The sequence below is a fragment of the Erithacus rubecula genome (assembly GCF_903797595.1).
Source record: "Erithacus rubecula genome assembly, chromosome: 2".
Lineage (NCBI taxonomy): Eukaryota > Metazoa > Chordata > Aves > Passeriformes > Muscicapidae > Erithacus > Erithacus rubecula.
The window spans coordinates 8961954-8980702 of NC_136685.1; the positions used below are offsets into that span (position 1 = coordinate 8961954).

The 18749-nt window shown below is 44.3% G+C and overlaps 1 protein-coding gene across 1 annotated transcript in view; it reads left to right on the forward strand.

Annotated features, from left to right (window-relative positions):
- Positions 1-18749, forward strand: part of HS1BP3 (HCLS1 binding protein 3) — a 50307-nt gene that overhangs the window by 25656 nt on the left and 5902 nt on the right. The window contains exons 5-6 of the mRNA XM_079297829.1: positions 13104-13255; positions 13739-13874. Of these exons, the coding sequence (XP_079153955.1) occupies positions 13104-13255; positions 13739-13874 (288 nt within the window). The remainder of the gene's footprint in view (positions 1-13103; positions 13256-13738; positions 13875-18749) is intronic.

The following is an 18749-nucleotide window of genomic DNA, read 5'->3' on the forward strand; positions in this document are numbered from 1 at the left end:
TGGAGCTGATGTGAGCCTCTCTGCAGGCATATCCAGCAAGTCCTTACTTAGTCCTTAACTGAGAAAGAGAGGAGGCAGGAGATCCTTTAGAGAGGCTACAGCATAAATTTATGACTGCACAGAATCAAAAGTGTCTTTTTTTTTTAAATTTCTCCTTTGGAAGAGGATTGAACATGATGTAATTGGGCAGATTTAAACATGTTTTGTTTCATGGACTTTACAATAATAGGATGACTCAAGTCCTTAATTAGAATAAAACAACATTACCTCATTGGTGAGCCTGCTCCTTTCACCAAGGCAGGGGAAATCTTTAATCTGCAGATGCAGGGAACTGCTCATAGATGAGACAGACTGCTAATGAGGGATGGATTCAGAGCTGCCCTATTGCTTTACTATTCACTGAAGAAACTATCTGTGGGGTGAATGTGTGCTCAGTTTAAGTTGAGATGGGAGGCTTGTTTTTCCTTTCATCTGATGCTGTCAGGTTCCTAATTCAGCAGACTTAATAAAAGCATTGTTCCATTTTCCCCATGGACCTGCTGCAGACATTTCTTTCTTCATTTCAAAGGATCAAAGAATCAGCTTTCGGAAAACCATTTTTGAAAGCAATCTGTAAAACTTTGCCAAAAATGCATGATTTAGCTATATAACTACAGTCTGGTACTAATTAACACACCTGGGGATCACATCTTTTGCTGCAACCCCTTACAGCATTTGGCCAGGTCTGGAATCATCTGAAGTGTCAATTAAAAAGGAATGGCCCTAAGGACAGATGCATCGGGGACTCAGCAGCTCTTCATTCTGCACTTGAATTTCTTGGGTCATATCACAGTACTTAAAAGTTAGATTTCTCCATTATCCCTTTAGTAAAAGGAATAAAACTGATTTTATAGATCAGCCTGGGGAAAAGTTTCCATTTGTACAGAAATATGGCATTCAGATAGCTGTTAATGACCACTGTCATAGAAGCAAAAGAAATACTTTTCATTACCTTCTGTAATTTTGGGTAAGAGTCAGACCCTTTCTTTCCATATTGCCTGATATGCCCAGTCATGTCCAAATCATAGAAGAAATAAGATTTATTATGCCAGTGAATTACACAGCTGTTGTAGGTGGTTTGACTGTGACTAAACTAGTAAATAAAAGCAGGCTGGAACTGTAGTGTTGCTTTTGCCAATTTGAATAAAGTAGCTTCTGTCCAACAGCTAAGTCCTTCCTCTCCCTAGAGCAAGCTGGCCACGTCCAAAACAGGAAGGGCCCTAAGCTTGTACTGATCCCTAAACTTTGTCCAGGCATCATTTGGGAAAGCAGTAACTAGCCTGGGCAAATTCAGGCTGCTGAAAACTCACAAGGCAGTTACTGTGCACTGTTATCCCAGCCCATGCACTCACCACATTTATTTTCTGTTGTTGGTCTTTTGCTGCCCTTAGGGCAGCCTGAGGAATGTGCATTTTTAGGAGTCAGGATTGGGGCTGTTCCTGTAAGGAGGTGCAGGCAGTACTGAGTGTGTGTCTGGCACCTGAGGATGCTCTGTGGCCATAAAACCCCGGGGGCATTTTGCAGCAAGGATGGGTCTGGCTGCTGGCTCCTCTCAGCTGGCACAGCTCAGGAACTGGCCTGCAGCTGGATAGGTGCAGCCTGCCTCTTTTGGGCTGTAGGCAGTCCAGCCTTGTGGGTGTGAGCTGTGGTGCACCACAGGGCTTGGAAAAGGTCTTGATTTTGATTTTTCACTAGTATAGGTTATTTTCTGAGGTCTGCTCTCTGAACCACAATTTTCTGTAATAACTGCTCTTTATTTGTCACAATACCTTACCAGGTATACTGAAGTTAGGCTGACTGGTCTATAATTTCCAGGATCCTCCTTCCCACCCTTTTTGTGAGTGGGTGTCATGCTGGCCAGCTCCCAGTCATCTGGAACCTCACCAGTGAGCCAGGACTGCTGGTAAATGATGGAGAGAGGCTTCATAAGCTCATCTGCCAGCTCCCTCATCACCCTGGGATGGATCCCATCTGGTCCCATGGATTTATGAGCATCCAAGGCACTCAGCAGTTCTCTGACTGTCTCCTCCTCATAACAGGGGGACCATTCTGCTCCCTGACACTATCTACCAGCCCAGGGGAACAGCTGTCCTGAGAACAAGCTGTGTTCCCACTAAAGACTGAGGCAAAGAAGGCATTAAGCACTTCCACCTCCTCCTCCTCTGCAGTTACTGAGTTCCCTCCTGCATCCAGTAGAGAACAAAAGTTGGTCTTACCCTTCCTTTTGCCATAAATATGTTTGCCAATAATTTTTTTTTTAAATTATACTTACAAAAGTTGCCAAATTAAGTTTGAACTGAGCTTTGGCCTCCCTATTTTTTTTTCTACATGCCCAAGCAACCCCCTTAAATACTTCCTGAGAGACCTAACCTTCCTTCCAAAGATGATACAACCCCTTTTTATTCCTAAGTTCATTTGAAACCTCCTTGCCCATCCAGGCTTCACATTTTCTTGTTGACTCATCCATCTTTCATCACAAAGGGATGGTCTGTTCCTGTGCCCTCAAGATCTCCGTTTTGAAGCACACCCACCTTTGTTTTTAAGGGCTGTTTCCCAAGGAACCCTCCAAGTAAGTCTCCTGAGTAGGCCAAAGTCTGCCCTTTGCAAGTCCAGTGTGAAAGTTCTACTGATATCCCTCCTTATTTCACCAAATTTTGAAGACTCTGCAATTCCATGATCACTGTGCCACAGACAGCCTCTAACCACCCCATCTCCTACCAGCCCATCTCTATTTGTGAGGAGAACCCTGCCCTGTGCCTTTGTGGCTAATGAGACCTTGCTACATTATCTAGGCCCCCTTGCAACAGAAACCTCATTTTTCATCTGTGTGATGGGTTATCTGCCAGCATAGGTTGTTGTTGCATGCAATGCTCTTGTCCTGGAGTCTTATTCCTGAATCATCCATCTTTCTCCTCTTGGCTATGAGTGACAGAGCCATGGCCCCAACTCCTCCTGTAATATTGGAAAAAGCAAATGTGTTCTCAAGAGACTCCTGAGGGTTAATCCTCACTCTGTCCCTCAGGGGCTGTTACACCAAGCCCTGACCTCGCTGGAGTTGTTTTTATTTGTTCAGTGATGCTGCCAAGAGATGAGGGCAGTGCCACACAGTGCAGGATGCTGGAACAGGAAGGAGAAGCACATGGTCTAGAACTGTGCACCAAAGTCTCAGGAGAATTAATTTTAATTCTTCATTTCAAAGACATCCTGTTTAGGCTGCAGATAGCTCACTTCTGGTTTTCAGAACCATATTTCATTCCTGATCTGTAAAGAAACAATGCTGGCATGCCCTGACATGCAGAGGTGCAGAGAGAGTGAATTCTGAAAGGCTGTGAGGTGTTTTGGGACCACCCAAACATTGTGGTTTGTTGTCAGTAAGCACTGATTTAGTTGCCCTTGGGAGGTGATGCTGGAGATGTTACCCAGCCTGCTGTATTCCTTACTCTCATGGAGGAGCTTCCCTGGTTTGCCAGTCCTTTTCCAGCTGTTGGCAGCACAGCACCATTGCTCACAGGAGGGATGCTGCCTTGGTGCCATTGTGTGCTGCTGGTGCACGTTATGAAAGATGCTGAGTAGTCCTTAAGCTCTACAGCCAAATGGACAACATGGCAAAGGACAGCAGGCTCCTTTCTGCTCTCTGCTTATCACTTCTTCCTGGAAGGGGTTGGTACCCAGGATCCTCACAAGGACCCTTTCTAGAAGGTGCCATGGGCATCAAGCTTCCCTCCATATACAGTCTCTGGCAGTATCACCAGTCTTTGCTCCTTCAAACCCCTCCATGTGCCTTTGTTCTGTGCCCAAAACTTGTCATTAGCACCAGTTCAGGCTATGACTTTGCTGAACTCTAGTACAACCCTCATAATTTCAAGCACTTTGAACTTAAAAACAGATGCAGAATAAACATTAATTCCAGAATGCCACAGAGAGCAAGGGAAGACCAAGGCTGAGTGTTTTAAAGTATGGATACAGTCCTGCTCCAGCCTTTTTGTTCAGCAGGGTATGTGTGTGCTGCCTCCTGTGCTTATGGCACCTCTGCTGTGGAATTCAGTATCAAAATCTTTCCAAAGCCACTCCACCACTGCCCTCCTCAGCTGGGCATGGGAGAGAAATTATAATGACAGACTCATGAGTTGAAATAAGGACAGGGGGAGATCATTCACCAGTGACTGTCACAGGCAAAACAGGCTCTACTTGGGGAAATGAACTGAATTTATTACCAGTCAAATCAAAGCAGGATAATGAGAAAGAAAATTGAATTATAAAATGCCTTCTCCCCATCCCTCCCTTCTTCCTGGATGCAACTTTGCTCCTGATTTTCTCCCCACCAGCAATGCAGATGGATGGGGAATGGGGGCTGGGATCACTTCATCACATGTTATCTCTGCTGTTTCTTTTCCTCACATCCCAGTCCCTTGGAGTCACAAGTCCTGCCCGCAAACCTGCTCCAGAATGGGCTCCTCTCTCCATGGGCCACAGGTCCTGCAGGAGCCTGCTCCAGTGTGGGGTCTCCACAGGACCACAGCCTCCTTCAGGCATCCCCCTGATCCGGGCTGGGATCCTGCATCAGCTCCAGGTGGATGGATCTCTGCTCCCCATGGGCTGCAGGGGCACAGCTGCCTCACCAGGGGCTGCAGGGGAATCTCTGGCACCTGGAGCATCTTCTCTGCCTTTTTCACTGCCCTGGGCATCTGCAGGACTGTTTCTGCCACATTCTCATTCTCTGCTGGCTGCAGTTGCAGGATAGTTTTCCCCTTACCTTGGCTATCACAGAGGCACTACCACCATGGCTGGTGGCCTTGGCCTTGGCCAGTGAGGAGTCCCTCTTGGAACTGGCTGACATTGACTATCAGACATGGGGAAGCTTCCAGCAGTTTCTCACAGAAGCCACCTCTGCAGCCCCCACCTGCTACAAAAGCCTTGCCATGCAAACCCAGTACAGCAGGTACCAATGTGCCCTCAGGACAAAGGAAGAGAAATAGGTGTGAGGCCAGGAGCTGGGTGGGCAGCGTGAAGGGACTTGGCTACAAAAAGAAGTCAGTCCAGCAAATCAGCATTTTGACCATATCCGATGTACTGTGCATTTACAACCACACTGACCCTGTGGTGTTTGTCCTCTGTCCTGGCTGTGTGGCATGTGAAAGGTCTGCTTATGGATCCAAATCCTGAAGTGCCCTGGGTCTGTGTTTTCTTTCTGTAATGATCATTCTCCCTCCAGCACTGCCATAGTTACTATAGCACAAGGGAGTAAAAGCTCAAAACCTTGTGCAGTTATTTGTAATTGCTACTCCCCTGCTTCCATCAGCATCATTTCAACACTTTCCTAGTCATCCCTCTTACTGACACACATCAGTGATACAATTTGTGTACCCTCTCTGTAGTCAACCAAAGATTCTCCTTTACCAAACCTCAGGTAATTTCTCATGTCTCCAACTTACTGAATGGTACAAGATTCTTCACATCATAGAGCTTTGAATGAATTTAGGATTTGTGAGTCAGCAAAGTGACCCAAAGGACCCAAAGCTAGCTCACAGGTGAGTGACCAGTAGCTTAGCCTGGGAAGAGCTGTCCTTGGCTGTTGGAGCTCTATGTTTGCTGCTTTTTATCCCCACACAAGCTGAGATCTCACATCATCTGGGGTATGAGAGCCTGAGATGTTTACCAGCGCTTCTACCCACAGTCTGTGTTCCCTAATTCATTTCCCCTGCTGCACCCCTTGCAGCACAGGAGTCTTCAGTGTTTAATGCAGCCATCTCAAGGGGCTGGAGGGCAGGAGCAGATCATGAGGTGGCTGAGCAGGGGCAAGGAGTGGGGTCTGCAGGGAGTCAGTTGTGTGGATCTACAGGCTCATGTTGCTGGTGTCAAGTCATGATTCTCTGAGGATGTGAAATGCTAGCTGGAGGCCTGAGATCATCTCTCTGCCAGCTCTGAAGAGTGCTGTGGGAATAGCAAGTGTCCTCTGGCTGGGCTGAGCTCAGAGATTTTTGCCAGTAGGAGGAGAGTGAATTTTGTTAAGATTTTGGGGTATTGTCATGGCTGCCAAATAACACCAGCAATGAGTTGGATTGCATAAGCCAGAGCACTTGTGAAAACTACTAATTTCTTCTTCTTTCAGTCACATGTAGTGGTTGCTGGCACTTAGCAGCTTCCAGTGGTTCAATGCCTGTCCCTGCTGTGCTCCCCAAGGGTTTTGTGGTGCTTCCCCAGTGGACCCCCCTCCAGCCTGACAGCCAGCTGCTGGCACACTGAGCTCAGTGCCCAGCCCCTGGAGCTACTGACCTTGCAAAAGCTTCTCTGCTGAGAAATCAAGCCAGTTAGCAATAAAATCGTAAATAGGAATCCAATTTTAAAAATGCAGGATTTTGTCAGCTGTTTTTCTGCTTACAGCAGAAAGCAGCCCCTAGGCAGCTGCCACTGCAGAGCCTCAGTGGCTTGCTTAGGAGGGAGAGATGGTGTCTGGGGTGCTCCCTGGTGCTCCTCTAAAACTGTTCCTGCAGCCTGACCTCCAGCAGTGTCTGCAGCATCACAAGTGGAATTGCTTCATGCAATAGGTATATCCATGGCCTAGGGAACATTTCGCCCAGAGCAATTTTATCTTACCTCCGTTAAAAAAAAAATCATCATAAGAAACCTGTAGGCAGGAAAGCATTGTAGTCTTTTTATGGAATGTCATGATCAGCAAGAGAGGCAGCAGCCAGAGTGTCTGCAACAGCAGTGTCATTTAGCTCTGACAATGTCTCACTGTGTCCTCCTCTCTTGTAGTTCCTGTGGAGCCATCTCTGGGTTGTGGTGAGACATTTTACCCATGGCACAGCCAGGAGGAAAAAGTGACCTCTGTGAAGAGCAAGATGTGGGGGAGGGAGGCAGTGGGGACCCAGGCTCAGCCCATCATCCCTCCTCAAGGTGATGCAAATCCTGCTCAGTCACTGCTGGAATCTGATCACTGCCTTGGTATCTGCCCCCTCTCGAGCTTTTCATAAGTTCTTTAGATGTGGTGTGACAGGTATGTCACACAACATTTTAGACTGGAACATCATGTGCAGATTGCTAGAGGTTTTTGTAGGCTGAGGGTTGGTCTGTGCAGGTACCAGGCAAAGGAAAGGAAAAGTACCCTTCAGACTGACTTTTATATGGAGTGTCAGGGATTAGAGAGGCCACACGTTTTTATGCAAACATCCTCTATCCTGTTTGAAGCTCTTCTGTTCACAGAGGAAAATGAGAGTTGTGTCTGCAGTCTGGGCTCTTGTACCCCTTCTGCTTTAGGATGTGGTGAGGAGGGAATTCAGGTGAGGCAGGAGCAAAGTGGAAATTATCTCCTCCTGAGGAGCACAGTGTGAGTCCAGGGGCTGGACTGCATTCTGTTGTGGGGAGGTAAAGATTAATAAAACTTTATTAAGAAGATATTACAAACAAGCTGCCTATCGTTGGAAGGAGGCACAAAACAGTTGCTGATCAGACCTTGGCCTGTAGTGAGACAACACTTTAAAACTTTCAGTGTTAAGCTGAAAAAGGGTAGGTTTAGATGAGATACAAGTACAGAAAAGGTGATGAGACACTGGCCCAGAGAAGCTGTGGATGCCCTACCCCTGGAAGTGTGCAAGGCCAGGTTGGATGGGGCTCTGAGCCATGAGGGGGAGTGCCCAACACATCTGAAAATGAAGTTATCAGCTATTGATATGTTCAGTGCTTTTTCAGAAAATAGATCTAACAGGAAGCTACAGTAGTATGTTCATGTCAGGAGGGGAGCAGGTTTCACCTGCTTTAGAAGAAAATGGTGGGAACTTTCAGGATTGCTGTGTCACACTTTGTGTAAGATACCACTATTAATCAAGGCTGTAGGTTCATGAAAAGAAGATAGTATGATTCTGGCCACATTTTAGTAATAAATGTTCTTTTAATTACTGACTGATTATATCTGATAATCTGCCTTTCTATAATTTTACTGAGCATCAAGGCAGTGCTCACTGGCCCATGCTTGTGTTCTACTTTTTTAACTTTTCTGATTTCTAAAATACCTTTATTTTTAGCCCTTGTAATCTCCCTGACATTCTAAAATGTGTTGAGTAGTTACATCCAGGGTGCAAAAAATGCCCGGACAATCTTTTCCAAAACACCTCAGTGTTATCTGATACTGCATGTCTGAACATGTTCATCATTTACATGAGTACTAGGATAAGAAAAATTTCACTCTTTTCAGAAACCCTGAAAGTACCATTTCTGCTTTGCAGGTGAAACCTAAAATACTAGTGAGTCTTTTTGGCTTTTTTGCATCATTATTGACAACTTTATTATGCTTCATTTGTTCTGGATCACAGTGGTTTCATTTAGTCATGGTTATGTTTTGAAACTTGTCTTTTGTTGTCCTTAGCTTGTTTCAGCAAGTCTAACCCTCTGGTTTAGTGTAGAAAATCAGAGGAAAATTATAAAGAAATTTACATTATGGTAATTTTCCTTCTTTGCAATCTACTCTATAACCCTAGTTCCTTTGCCAGGCTTATGAGAGCTTGAGTGTTTTATTAGTTGTTTAGTTGAAAACATTTTAGGAAATGTTTCTGCATTATGATTATTGCTAATGAACAAAAGTTGTCCATCTGTGGTCTTCTCATCTGCTTTCAAATTATGTTGGAAAAGGATATAATCAGAAAATTGAGGACAGATTATAAACACATCTTGCCTTTGTTTAGGTTGAACAGGTACTTGAGTTCTGAGCACTTCAGAAAAATCTCTCCACAAAAGCAGGTCCCTGGATGTGAGCTGAACTCTTGAAAATCTGTTCCTTCAGTCTTTCTTTCCCTCTGTTGCTCTGCTGGAACAGTAATAATCCAAGGCTGACCTAATCTTGGATCTGCAGCAGACAAACTTTGCAACTGAATACTCCTGTTCCAAATGATTTCTAATTGGAGATGTATTCCATCAATTGCACATTATCTTACTTTGGGACATGTCAAAGCTATTTAAAATACTGTAAATTAGCATGATGTCCACAAGAAAAGACTGCTGTGTGAGATGAAGTATCCCTGCAGCCAGCACTTGTGGTGGTGGTTTAATGCTTAGGAGTGAGGCTGTGTGAGCTGATGGGCTTTGACTTTCTGTTGAGCATCCTTTGGCCAGAGCAATTGAGAATGACCCCTTTTGTCCTGTCTGTTTTTATCTGGCAGCTCTGGAAAATGAGCACTGTTGAATGAAAAGAAAGCAGCAGATGACATTTTGTTTTCTGCACAAACAAACTAGTGTATAGGATCTTTGTTTTTCAGATGTGGTTTTCAAGAAGATGTGCTAATATTGCTGCTATTCTAGCTGTAGCTTTTTTGTTCAAGCCTGAATGTGGATCTGTGGGAGTTGGGATGTCCATTTAGATCAGTGAGCTCTTCCCTTGTAAAATTCCATGGATGCCTAATATATGAATTTGTATATTCTGAATAAGTATTTTTAAATATTATTGTAACATTCATTTTCTGAATCATAATCATATTTCTAAAAAAAAAAAGAGATGGTCATACATTCAGAGTAGTAACATCTGAAAACTTCTGCCTGTGTGCTGAGATTACATGTGCTCCTGATATAAAAAAACCTCACTGCTTTAACCCAGCACTGAGCATGGGCAGGGACTCCTCTCTGTATGGAGCACAGTAGACACTCTGTGGTTTAAACCAGTGTTAGCCAGCATTGGATCTGTAGTTCCAGTGTTTCACATACAGCTGTCATACACAGGTCTGGAAATCTTCTGACTTTGGAGTGTCTTAGTCATCCTCATTTTCCACAGCTGACCAGAAAGCTCTTGTGCATTGCTGCTATGCCAGTGAGACCTGCCAGATGAGTGACAGTAACAGGAGAAGTCACAAAACTCACAAAGTGAGGGAGCTTTGAAAGTGTCTGCATACAGGGTTTTGTTGACATTTTCCTGGGTGATTTGAAGATCATGTGGGAGCCAGGAGTCTCAGCTGGACTTTTGAGTGTTCCAGCAACCTGACTAGGTGGATTCATATACTCTAATCTTTGATCATCCAGTTTTGGTCCATGTCAGTCAGGAGGGCAGGCTTTATGTGCAGTCACTTAGGAGGCTCCTTTTTAATCAGAGCAGGAGACAGGAATGCTATTTGAGTTATTCTCCCAGTGCTTCCTGTATAGACATCAGTAGGCTCAACTGGGTAAATAGTTTCTGCTGAACAAAGGATACATCATCTTTAGGGCTGGTTTGGTTTTTGTTAAGGTTTTAAAAGTCACTAGAGTGATATTCCAAAAGTCATTTCTTTCATAAATGAAGAAATAGGAATAACATGGGTCATCTGCTGCCAGCTGGATGCTGGTAGTTTCAAATGTCAGATGCCAAGGTTGTGAGTGTGATGTATGAAGAGGTGCTAATGAAGTGCAGGGTTTGGGTACAGTAATACTTTGGAAGACTGAATGTTCTTTCATTCTGTCTTCCCCAAAGACTCTGCATTCCTACACCAGTTTACTGCACCCTGGTACGTCATGATCATTGAATGAGCTGTCCCTGCAGCTTCTCCTCTGCGTGCCTGCCAGCTCAGGGATTCACAATCAGCTTGGCTCCAGCAGAGTCCCAGGGCCTGCTTAGGGGAGGTGGCACCAATATACAGAGAGAGGATGGGGGCACACTCAGGCCAGCTGCAGAACCTCAGACAGTCTCTGAAACCTCTCACACCCCGCTTCTCATCCATTAACCTCTGCCCAGCAGTGCAGTCTGGACTGGCACAGCTAAATACAGAACCGTGGGAATCCTGTTTCCCACTTAGGGACTGACCTCAACAGTGTCCCTGTATGGATATGCTGGAATTACTTGGCAGTCCAACAGTGACTTCCTTAGAAGGGTAGTGATGGGAAACAACTTGAAGGCAGAAAAACAACTTCCTCCTGTTCCTACTGGTACCAGTCAGGCCCAGTGGGTCTGGCCCTGTGCCTGTAGCTGCCAGTGCAGTCCCCTGGCCAAACAGAAAGTAAGCCCATGTCAGTGGGCTGGTTTAGTGCCAGATTACACAGAAAGTTGTTACCAGAACCTTTCAGTTCCATTATTTCCATTTTACATGCTGGTCTGTTTGTGATTCTCTTCCCTTTCTTTGGTGTTTCCCACTATTCTGGTATTGTTTACTGCAAATACTTGAGCTAACTAATAGTAAATTCCTTGCTAACTTCACTGGGGTGGAGATCTGTTTCTTGGCAGTGTATGTAATGTATATAATTACCTGTGCCATGATGGGCTCTTATGCATCAGGAGAGCTGTTGTAACTCTCTAAATGGACCAGGGGTCTTGTCAAAGACTTCTGGCATTCTGTAGGTTGACAAATTCTCACCTATATTATCATTCACCTCTCAAAGAATACTTTGTGAGGTATGAATTATGCAAATAAAGGTTATTTCTTCCCTTGTAGATCGGAATTATTTGTAATTACTAAATCCTTTTTTTATTCAGTTTGTCAGCTCTGAAAGACTCAGTGCTACTGCTTTTTGGTTTTGTTGCTGTTAGGTTATCTTTTCCTTTAATAATTAGGCTCATTTGTGTGATAGATCCCTTACTACAGTTATTAAAGCAATGAACAGTAGTTTGTGTAGGCATCCTGGGTAAAAGCTGCCTGTACATATTATGACTTTAGATCTTGACAGGTTTTGGAAGAAAGGTCTTCTACAGATTCTTCAGTTTGAAGAAGTTACATGGAATTGGCTTTCAAAAGTAGCTCAAATTCAGGAGTTACTGGAGGCATATATCCCAGATGAATATGAATGAAAGAAAAAAAAAAGAAAAAAAAAAGAAATTCAATAAAGTTTCTTCTGCTTTAAAATGTAGGTTTTTGTCATAAATAGTAGTTGCTGACATCTGCAGATAGCTTTAGAGTATCAAATAGGGTATATTTCCAAATAAATCAATATTTAAGGTCTGCATGGGGCTTGTTCTTAGGGTGCATTTGCCACAAAGTGATAGTAGCAAGGTAATAACCATCTGTAAGTTCCAGTTTGTTGATAATAAACTCGTGAAAATATCTGGAAGTAACTGGACTCTGCTTTTGTGTGCAGCTATAATTGGAAGAGGATTTTACAAGACTCTTTCATGTACTTGGAATGTGTGTGTAATCTTTTGACCTTGTTCTGAGTTTTTGATGACTGTGGCATGTTAAGTGCTGATAATTGGGTTTGCTCTAGGCTGAAACCTGACCTGCTCCCTGCAGAGAAGATCAGATCTTCCATTGGAAGAGGCACTCAAAGGGGCTGCCTTAGAAATTGCAGAGCCAGGGCTGCTGAGAGTGAAGATCTCTGAAATATGGCAATTACTTTGGAAGGGCATGTTGTACTAGGGACTGCTTCTCTTTCAGACTGGTTTGAATTGGACTTGACACCCAAAGGGTTTTGTCGTCTAAATTTTCTTTTCTGTACCATCTGGTTTGCCTCATAACTCAAGCTGCCTTATTGTGAGAGCTGCCTTGTAGCTTCAGCTGGTGGAATGTCAGTCCTGGGTATGAGAGCAAGAGGCAGGTGCATTTCACTCTGCTCTTGGAAGGGGAGTCAACTCCCTTTGTTTGAGCCATGTGCAAATGAGGGGAGTGTCTAATGCCTTTATGAAAGGAGTATGCAGCAATCAGGAACTGGCAAGGAAATGGAGCCAGAGGGATTTTTTAAAACCTGTCCACAGGGATCAGTGCAATGGACCAACTTGCACTTTGTATTTCAAGCCATTATTTTTTGTCTGGCTCAAACAGTGTTGATGGAACTGATCATTCTTGTTTTAAGCTTTCTGTGTGGGAGGAGTAAAACTGCTTAAGTGTTTCTCTGAGTAGTAGTTTGCACAGTACAGCATTGTTAGCTCTGCTTTTCTCATTCCCACTGGGGCCTTTGACAGACATTAAGAATACACAACATGGGTCCAGCTAGATAATGCCAGACCAACTGTCCCTCCAGCTCCTTATCCCTTTCCTGCCAGCAATTAACAGATGTGTGTGTACCTTTGTCTAAACCTTTCCTAGCCTCCCACCATTTATTTTTAGCTTGTGAGACTTTCTAGCCATAGGTCTTGCTTGTTAAATGAAAAGTTGCAGCTAACTTTCTTTTCTCTTATGTTTTAGAACTAAAAAACCAAAGAAGACACTTGCTCCTCCAGCCAAGGAAGAGAAGCCCAAATTATCCATTTTTGAAGAGGAGGTGGATCCAAATGAAGGACTCTTTGACCTAGAAAAAGATTTCTCATCAATTGATCCCAAAAGAAAGATAAAAGAGAGTAAATCTGTTCTATATTTATATATACACAGATTGTTTTATCTAAAGCATATGTATAACTGAGCCTTCAAATCACAGTGATGCATAGTATACAGGCTAAATAATGACTTGGAAATGTTAAGGCAAATCTTCAGCTTAGCAGAATCATCTAGAAAAAGTAAATGAAACCTGCAGCTCCCATAGCTGTTGTCTGTAAACATTTGGAACTGGGATATTAAGGTCTGGGGAAGCTGGCTGTCCTACAGTCACTCAGGCCACACTAACAAGAGTAATGTGACCTACTTTTGAATGCAAGGAAAAAGCAGATTTAACAAGTCCTTAGAGTGCAGAATATCACTGTACTTAGTGGACTGGAAGTTTTTGGGGAAAAAAAAAGAATTGTCTACATGATCTTTTAACCCAACTAGCCAGATTTACTAGTTAGTGCAGGCATTGTGTTACATAGCATGATTTAACTACAGCAGCTTCTGATTCCCCTTTCTAGATCTGAAGCTTTTTGAAGACCCAGACCTCGGTGGAGTGGTGAGACTGGGTGACTCACTGCTGCTGCCAGCTGCCTGTGAGCACAGCAAGTATGTGCTGAGCAGGGATCCTGAGGAGGACATTGAGGAACTGCTGAGGTACTCATTTAAATCTGTCATGTGGGATGAGAGTGGCCTGAGATGTTATTTAGAACTCGAAAGAGATGAATTTGGGAACAAAGCTTAAATACTCAGAATGCAAACTGTGAATCAATACTTGTATTGACAAGTAAAATGTGATGTGTGCCATGGAGCTTGGACATCAAACACATTATAAAGAAAGTTATGAAGACCCTTTGAGAAAGGTGGGGTGCAAGGAATTATTCTGTGACTCCAAAGAAAGAGCCTTAAATCCCAAGGTATCATATCTTATTCTTGTTTTCCAACATGACACTTCTGCTTCCTGCAAACACTCCACAGGGAACTTGGCCTCCATTGTGAAAAGTGGGGACCAAAGCCCAGAGATAAAGAGCAGTTCAGCTCCAGGGACCTGAAATCAGGGGCTCTAGCCACAGGAGGAATGATTTTCATGCTGATGGCTCAGGCTTCCAGCATGCTTCCAGGAAGGATCCTGTGCATATCTCCACAGCAGTAAAGGAGTCTTTATCAACCTGCATTTAATTTTTAATCTAGTGGGAAGGAGGGCTAGAGCAGGAGGCTATAATATATTGCTTCTCCCTTGGTAGTGTAGCACTGGTAACATCAGCACATAATGCATTTATCCCTGACATTTCTCTCCCAGGCTGGTTTGCCTGCACTGATAATCCTCCAGGGATCAAACAGGGAACCAAGGCTGGGAGAGACACAGGGAATCTGTGCTGCAGTAATGAGACAAATTCATTCCTTCTGGGATCTCTGGCATCTGAGTGATGAAGCCAGCCTGCTTCCAGTGCTAATTTGTGTCAACCAGCTCCTGTTAGGATCTATGATTTCCACAGCAGGTACTAAACCCAGGAGACAGAGACTTGTGTGTGGTTCCAAACCTCTCCTGAAGCAGGTGATTTTGCAGCTGTTGCTTTCTACGCATGGAAAAGTGCTGGAATCTCAGCAGTAATACCTGACTTACTTTAAACAAAGGTTAAATTGGGCTGGGTGCCATCTTGCATTACACCCTGACAGCCCACCTGATGTTTATAGAAGCTGATGGGGCAGGACATGATCTGATTTCATGCTGTGGCATACTGGGAGAAAACACATGTGTGCTTGCAATATTTTCTTGTCTGCTAGTGATCTCAGCATACAGCACTTCATCCAGAGTGTTCATATGACTGCAGGAGAAGGGCCTGTTCCAGTGCAGTCCTTGCATTTTTATCCACTGGAGAGAGCTTCTCCATCTGTTGTGTTAATCTCTTTTGGATTATATATGTTCAGAGAAGGGTCTCTGAAGTCTGCTTTGAGACCAATAGACCATGCTTTCAGATCAGTTTGGGATCACCAGCAACAGCAGCACACCCAGATGGTTATGGGAACCCATGAGAAATTATTTCATTTATTTTAAATTCTAGTAGTTTTCATTTATTCCTGATTTGTCTCAGTGCTTCCAATAGTTGATAAGTCAGCAAGATCCTATTGGAAATGAATACATGTAATGAAGCACAAAATCATGCCAGTGGTCTAGTGGGAATCCAGAGGCAGCTCCTGGCTGTGCAAGAGATACAGGCAAATAGGTCAGGATCAGCTGGCTTGTTCAGGTACATAACACCTTCTGAAGCTCCCCTGGTAAACCCAGTTCATGGTGTTATCTGCACATCATGGAGGGCTGGTGAACTCAATTGAGTTGACAGTAAAGGAGAAGCTGCTGTCCAAGAGGGGAGGAGGGGTGGCAGTGCTGTTTTAACCTAATACAACACTTCACCTCTATGCAAATTCACTGCAGTCACCTGAGATCCCATAGTGGAACTTTCTCCAGGGCAAAATGCACTTTGTTTTCTGTTCACCTGGAAGCCTCAGTGGAACAATCAGTTCACATAAATGTAGAGCCAGCATTTGAATGAAGCACCATTTGAATCCACTCCCACCTTCCTTCCCCCCAAACTGGTGTTGAATGTTCTTGCAGTAGGACAATCACACAGTCTCTTTTACAGGCAATGACCCTTTGTGGTGAGAAAATGTTCAACATAAGCTGTGCCTTGCAATTTCCCTGGCATGGGAGCTTGAGCTTATTTTGAGGCCTAGGAATAAGCCTTTGCCCTGTATGTATTGACAATTACTCTCCCAAAAGGTACTGAAGAAATCTCCCCACAGCCCCCAGATCAGAGTAGAAGCTGTGACAACCCATTCCCTTAGCAGGCTAGAGCTGTGACAACCCATTCCCTTAGCAGGCTAGAGCTGGATATGCTACTAGAAATTGAAGTAGAAACATCTTGGTCTCTTGGGCACAGTCAGTTCTATCATACCAAAAGTTTACTGGACACATTTTGTAAAGATCTAGGACTGTCCTGAGCTGTGATGCACCAGCAAGTCTGTGGTAGGTCCAGAAACCTGGGCATGTTCACTGCACTCCAGTGGAGTAGCTGAATAATGCAGATTTGGGAGCTCTTCAGTGGTGCCCTGAACATTCACATGTACCTCAGGGTCTGCTCACATGTGTGTGGTAGATCTGAGAAGTGTCTGACTCACTGTGGATCACAGACAGAGTTAAAAGAGAGCTGCCTAAGGCAGAGGAGGGCAAAACCTTCTTCCAGAGGGGTATGAGAAGAAGGTAATGTTCAGAGCAGAACACAGGAGCATCCAGATCCTTTGTGATCTTTATGGTGCTGGATGGCTGTAGCAGTAGCACCACAGCAGTGTCAGCACAGCAGTGAATCCTCAGCAGTGGCTGTAGCTTATGAGGCAGAGGCTGTTAAGGAGACAAATGAGTCTGCAAAATGTGCGTGGGCTGTGCTTGTCACAACATGAGGGAGAAGAGAATCTGATAAATGTTCTCATTGCAAACTGAAGACTCTGCTCTCTGTGGATACTTGCTCATATGAAATGAGAATTACTGTTTTAAATAGAATCACCAACTTTATATTAACAGCTGCTGTGCATTGAGAAGAGCCAATTGCATTGTAAGTGCAGTGGGAGATTTCATGGGCTTTATCCCATGGGACTCTACAAAGCAGATCCCTGAAGAGGCCAAAGTTTGCTCTCCTGAAGTCAAGGGTACTGAGTTTGCTGAGCACCCACTTCACTGCCATGAGACTCAAACTCCACCATTTCATGGTCACTGCAGCCTAACTGCCCTTGAGCTTCACATTCCCCAGCAGCCCCTCCTTTGGTGAGAACAAAGTCCAGCCTAGCACCTCTCCTTGTTGGCTCCTTTGTCACTAGAAGTAAATTAGCCCCAAATGCATTCAAGGGACCTCTTGCATTATTTAAGCATTGCTGGCTGTCCTTCCAGCAGATAATGGGGTGGTTGAAGTCTTCCATGAGCACCAAGGTTTGTGAATGTGAAGCTGTTCCTATCTGTGGAGTACCTTATCCCCTCACTGTTCCTGGTGTGGTGGGCTGTAGCAGAGCCCCACTATAATGTCATTTGTCCCTGCCTTCCCTTTAATCCTGATCCCTGAGTTCTTGGATGGCTCCTCATCTGAGGCTGCTGTCTGAGCTCTGTGCACTGCAGCTGGTCATTGGCATCCAGGGTGACAGTCCCTCCTCTCATCCCCTGCCTATCCTTCCTGAAGAGCCTGTATCCTTCCATTCCAGCTCTCCAGTCCCAAGACCCATCCCACCATGATGCCACTGAGATCATTGCCCTGCAGGCATGCACTCTTCTGCCTCATTAATCTCAATCATGCCTGCCTGATGTGATGGATCAGGGTTTTGTGGAAATCCAGTGCTGGACTTGATCCTGTGAATGTTGCAGCAGCTCTGTGTGCCCACAGAATTACATAAATTATCACACATCCTAGCCTGAAATAATTATCACAGCTGCCTGAGCAGCCTTTTAGGAGAGATTTAATTAACTTCACCTTTGATAATGAATAGGGAGCTGAGATGGAAGGAAGCAGCTGTCAGCACAACATTTGTCTTTTTCCAGTGCTGAAAAAAAGTGTCAGCAGCAGGATCCCAGTTCTACTGCCCTGTGATGGCAGATCTGATGTGTTACTTCTTAGGATTACACTGATAACCCTTTCAGGAGCATTATACTTTTTAAGGGTGAGGCTGTTTGTGAAAATGCACCCCAGACATCGTTCAGTCCACAGAGCTTCTTGAGCAGGTTTGTCAGCTTCAGGTTTGCCAAGCTTGGCCACCCTTGAAGCAGAAAAAGTTTGTGTGTTCTTCTTTCAGCAGGCATTTGCATGCTGAATTCAGAGTAACACATCTTCAGCCTGTCCAGGAGTTGTGTGGAGCAGCATCTCCAGCACCAATGCTCATTGTCCTGAGAGTATGAGATCACTGTAGATGAAAAAAAAAAGCTTTGAGAAACTCCAGAGGGTTCATATATAGGTCCTCTGGGGAAAGGGTTATTTGGGCAATGTACAGGTAGAAGAGAAGGTCAATAACTGAGTCAGGAATTTGGTGACCACTCCAGGGCAGTTTCTCTTGACCAGTCCAGGGCAGCTTCTCTTGCTTGCTATGACAAAACTGTGGGGAAAGTTCCTTCATTTGGCTGCAGTAGGTTACAGAAAAACAAATTTTTCTGGGATGGTTTTCAAGCATTTATTTTTTAATTTCTGTGATATATTTGGACACTACTTATAAGCATTAGAAAAACCATAAAGTAAACTTGCCAACAAAACAAAAATTTTTTTGCTGGACCAGAAACATTAATCCTTGTCCCACCCCAGGTTATGTAGTATAATGTAGATAGGTGATGTGAAGTTCTAGTGTAGCAAGAGATGCATTTGCTGGGCTTGAGAACCACCAGATTTCAACCATCTCACCCCAGGTTGTTTGCATTTTTGACAGACATCCTCAATTCAAGGAGCAAAAGCTTCCTGCTCTCCCCTGCCCCAGTTGTGCTTTTGGCTGGTGATTGAGGAACTTCCT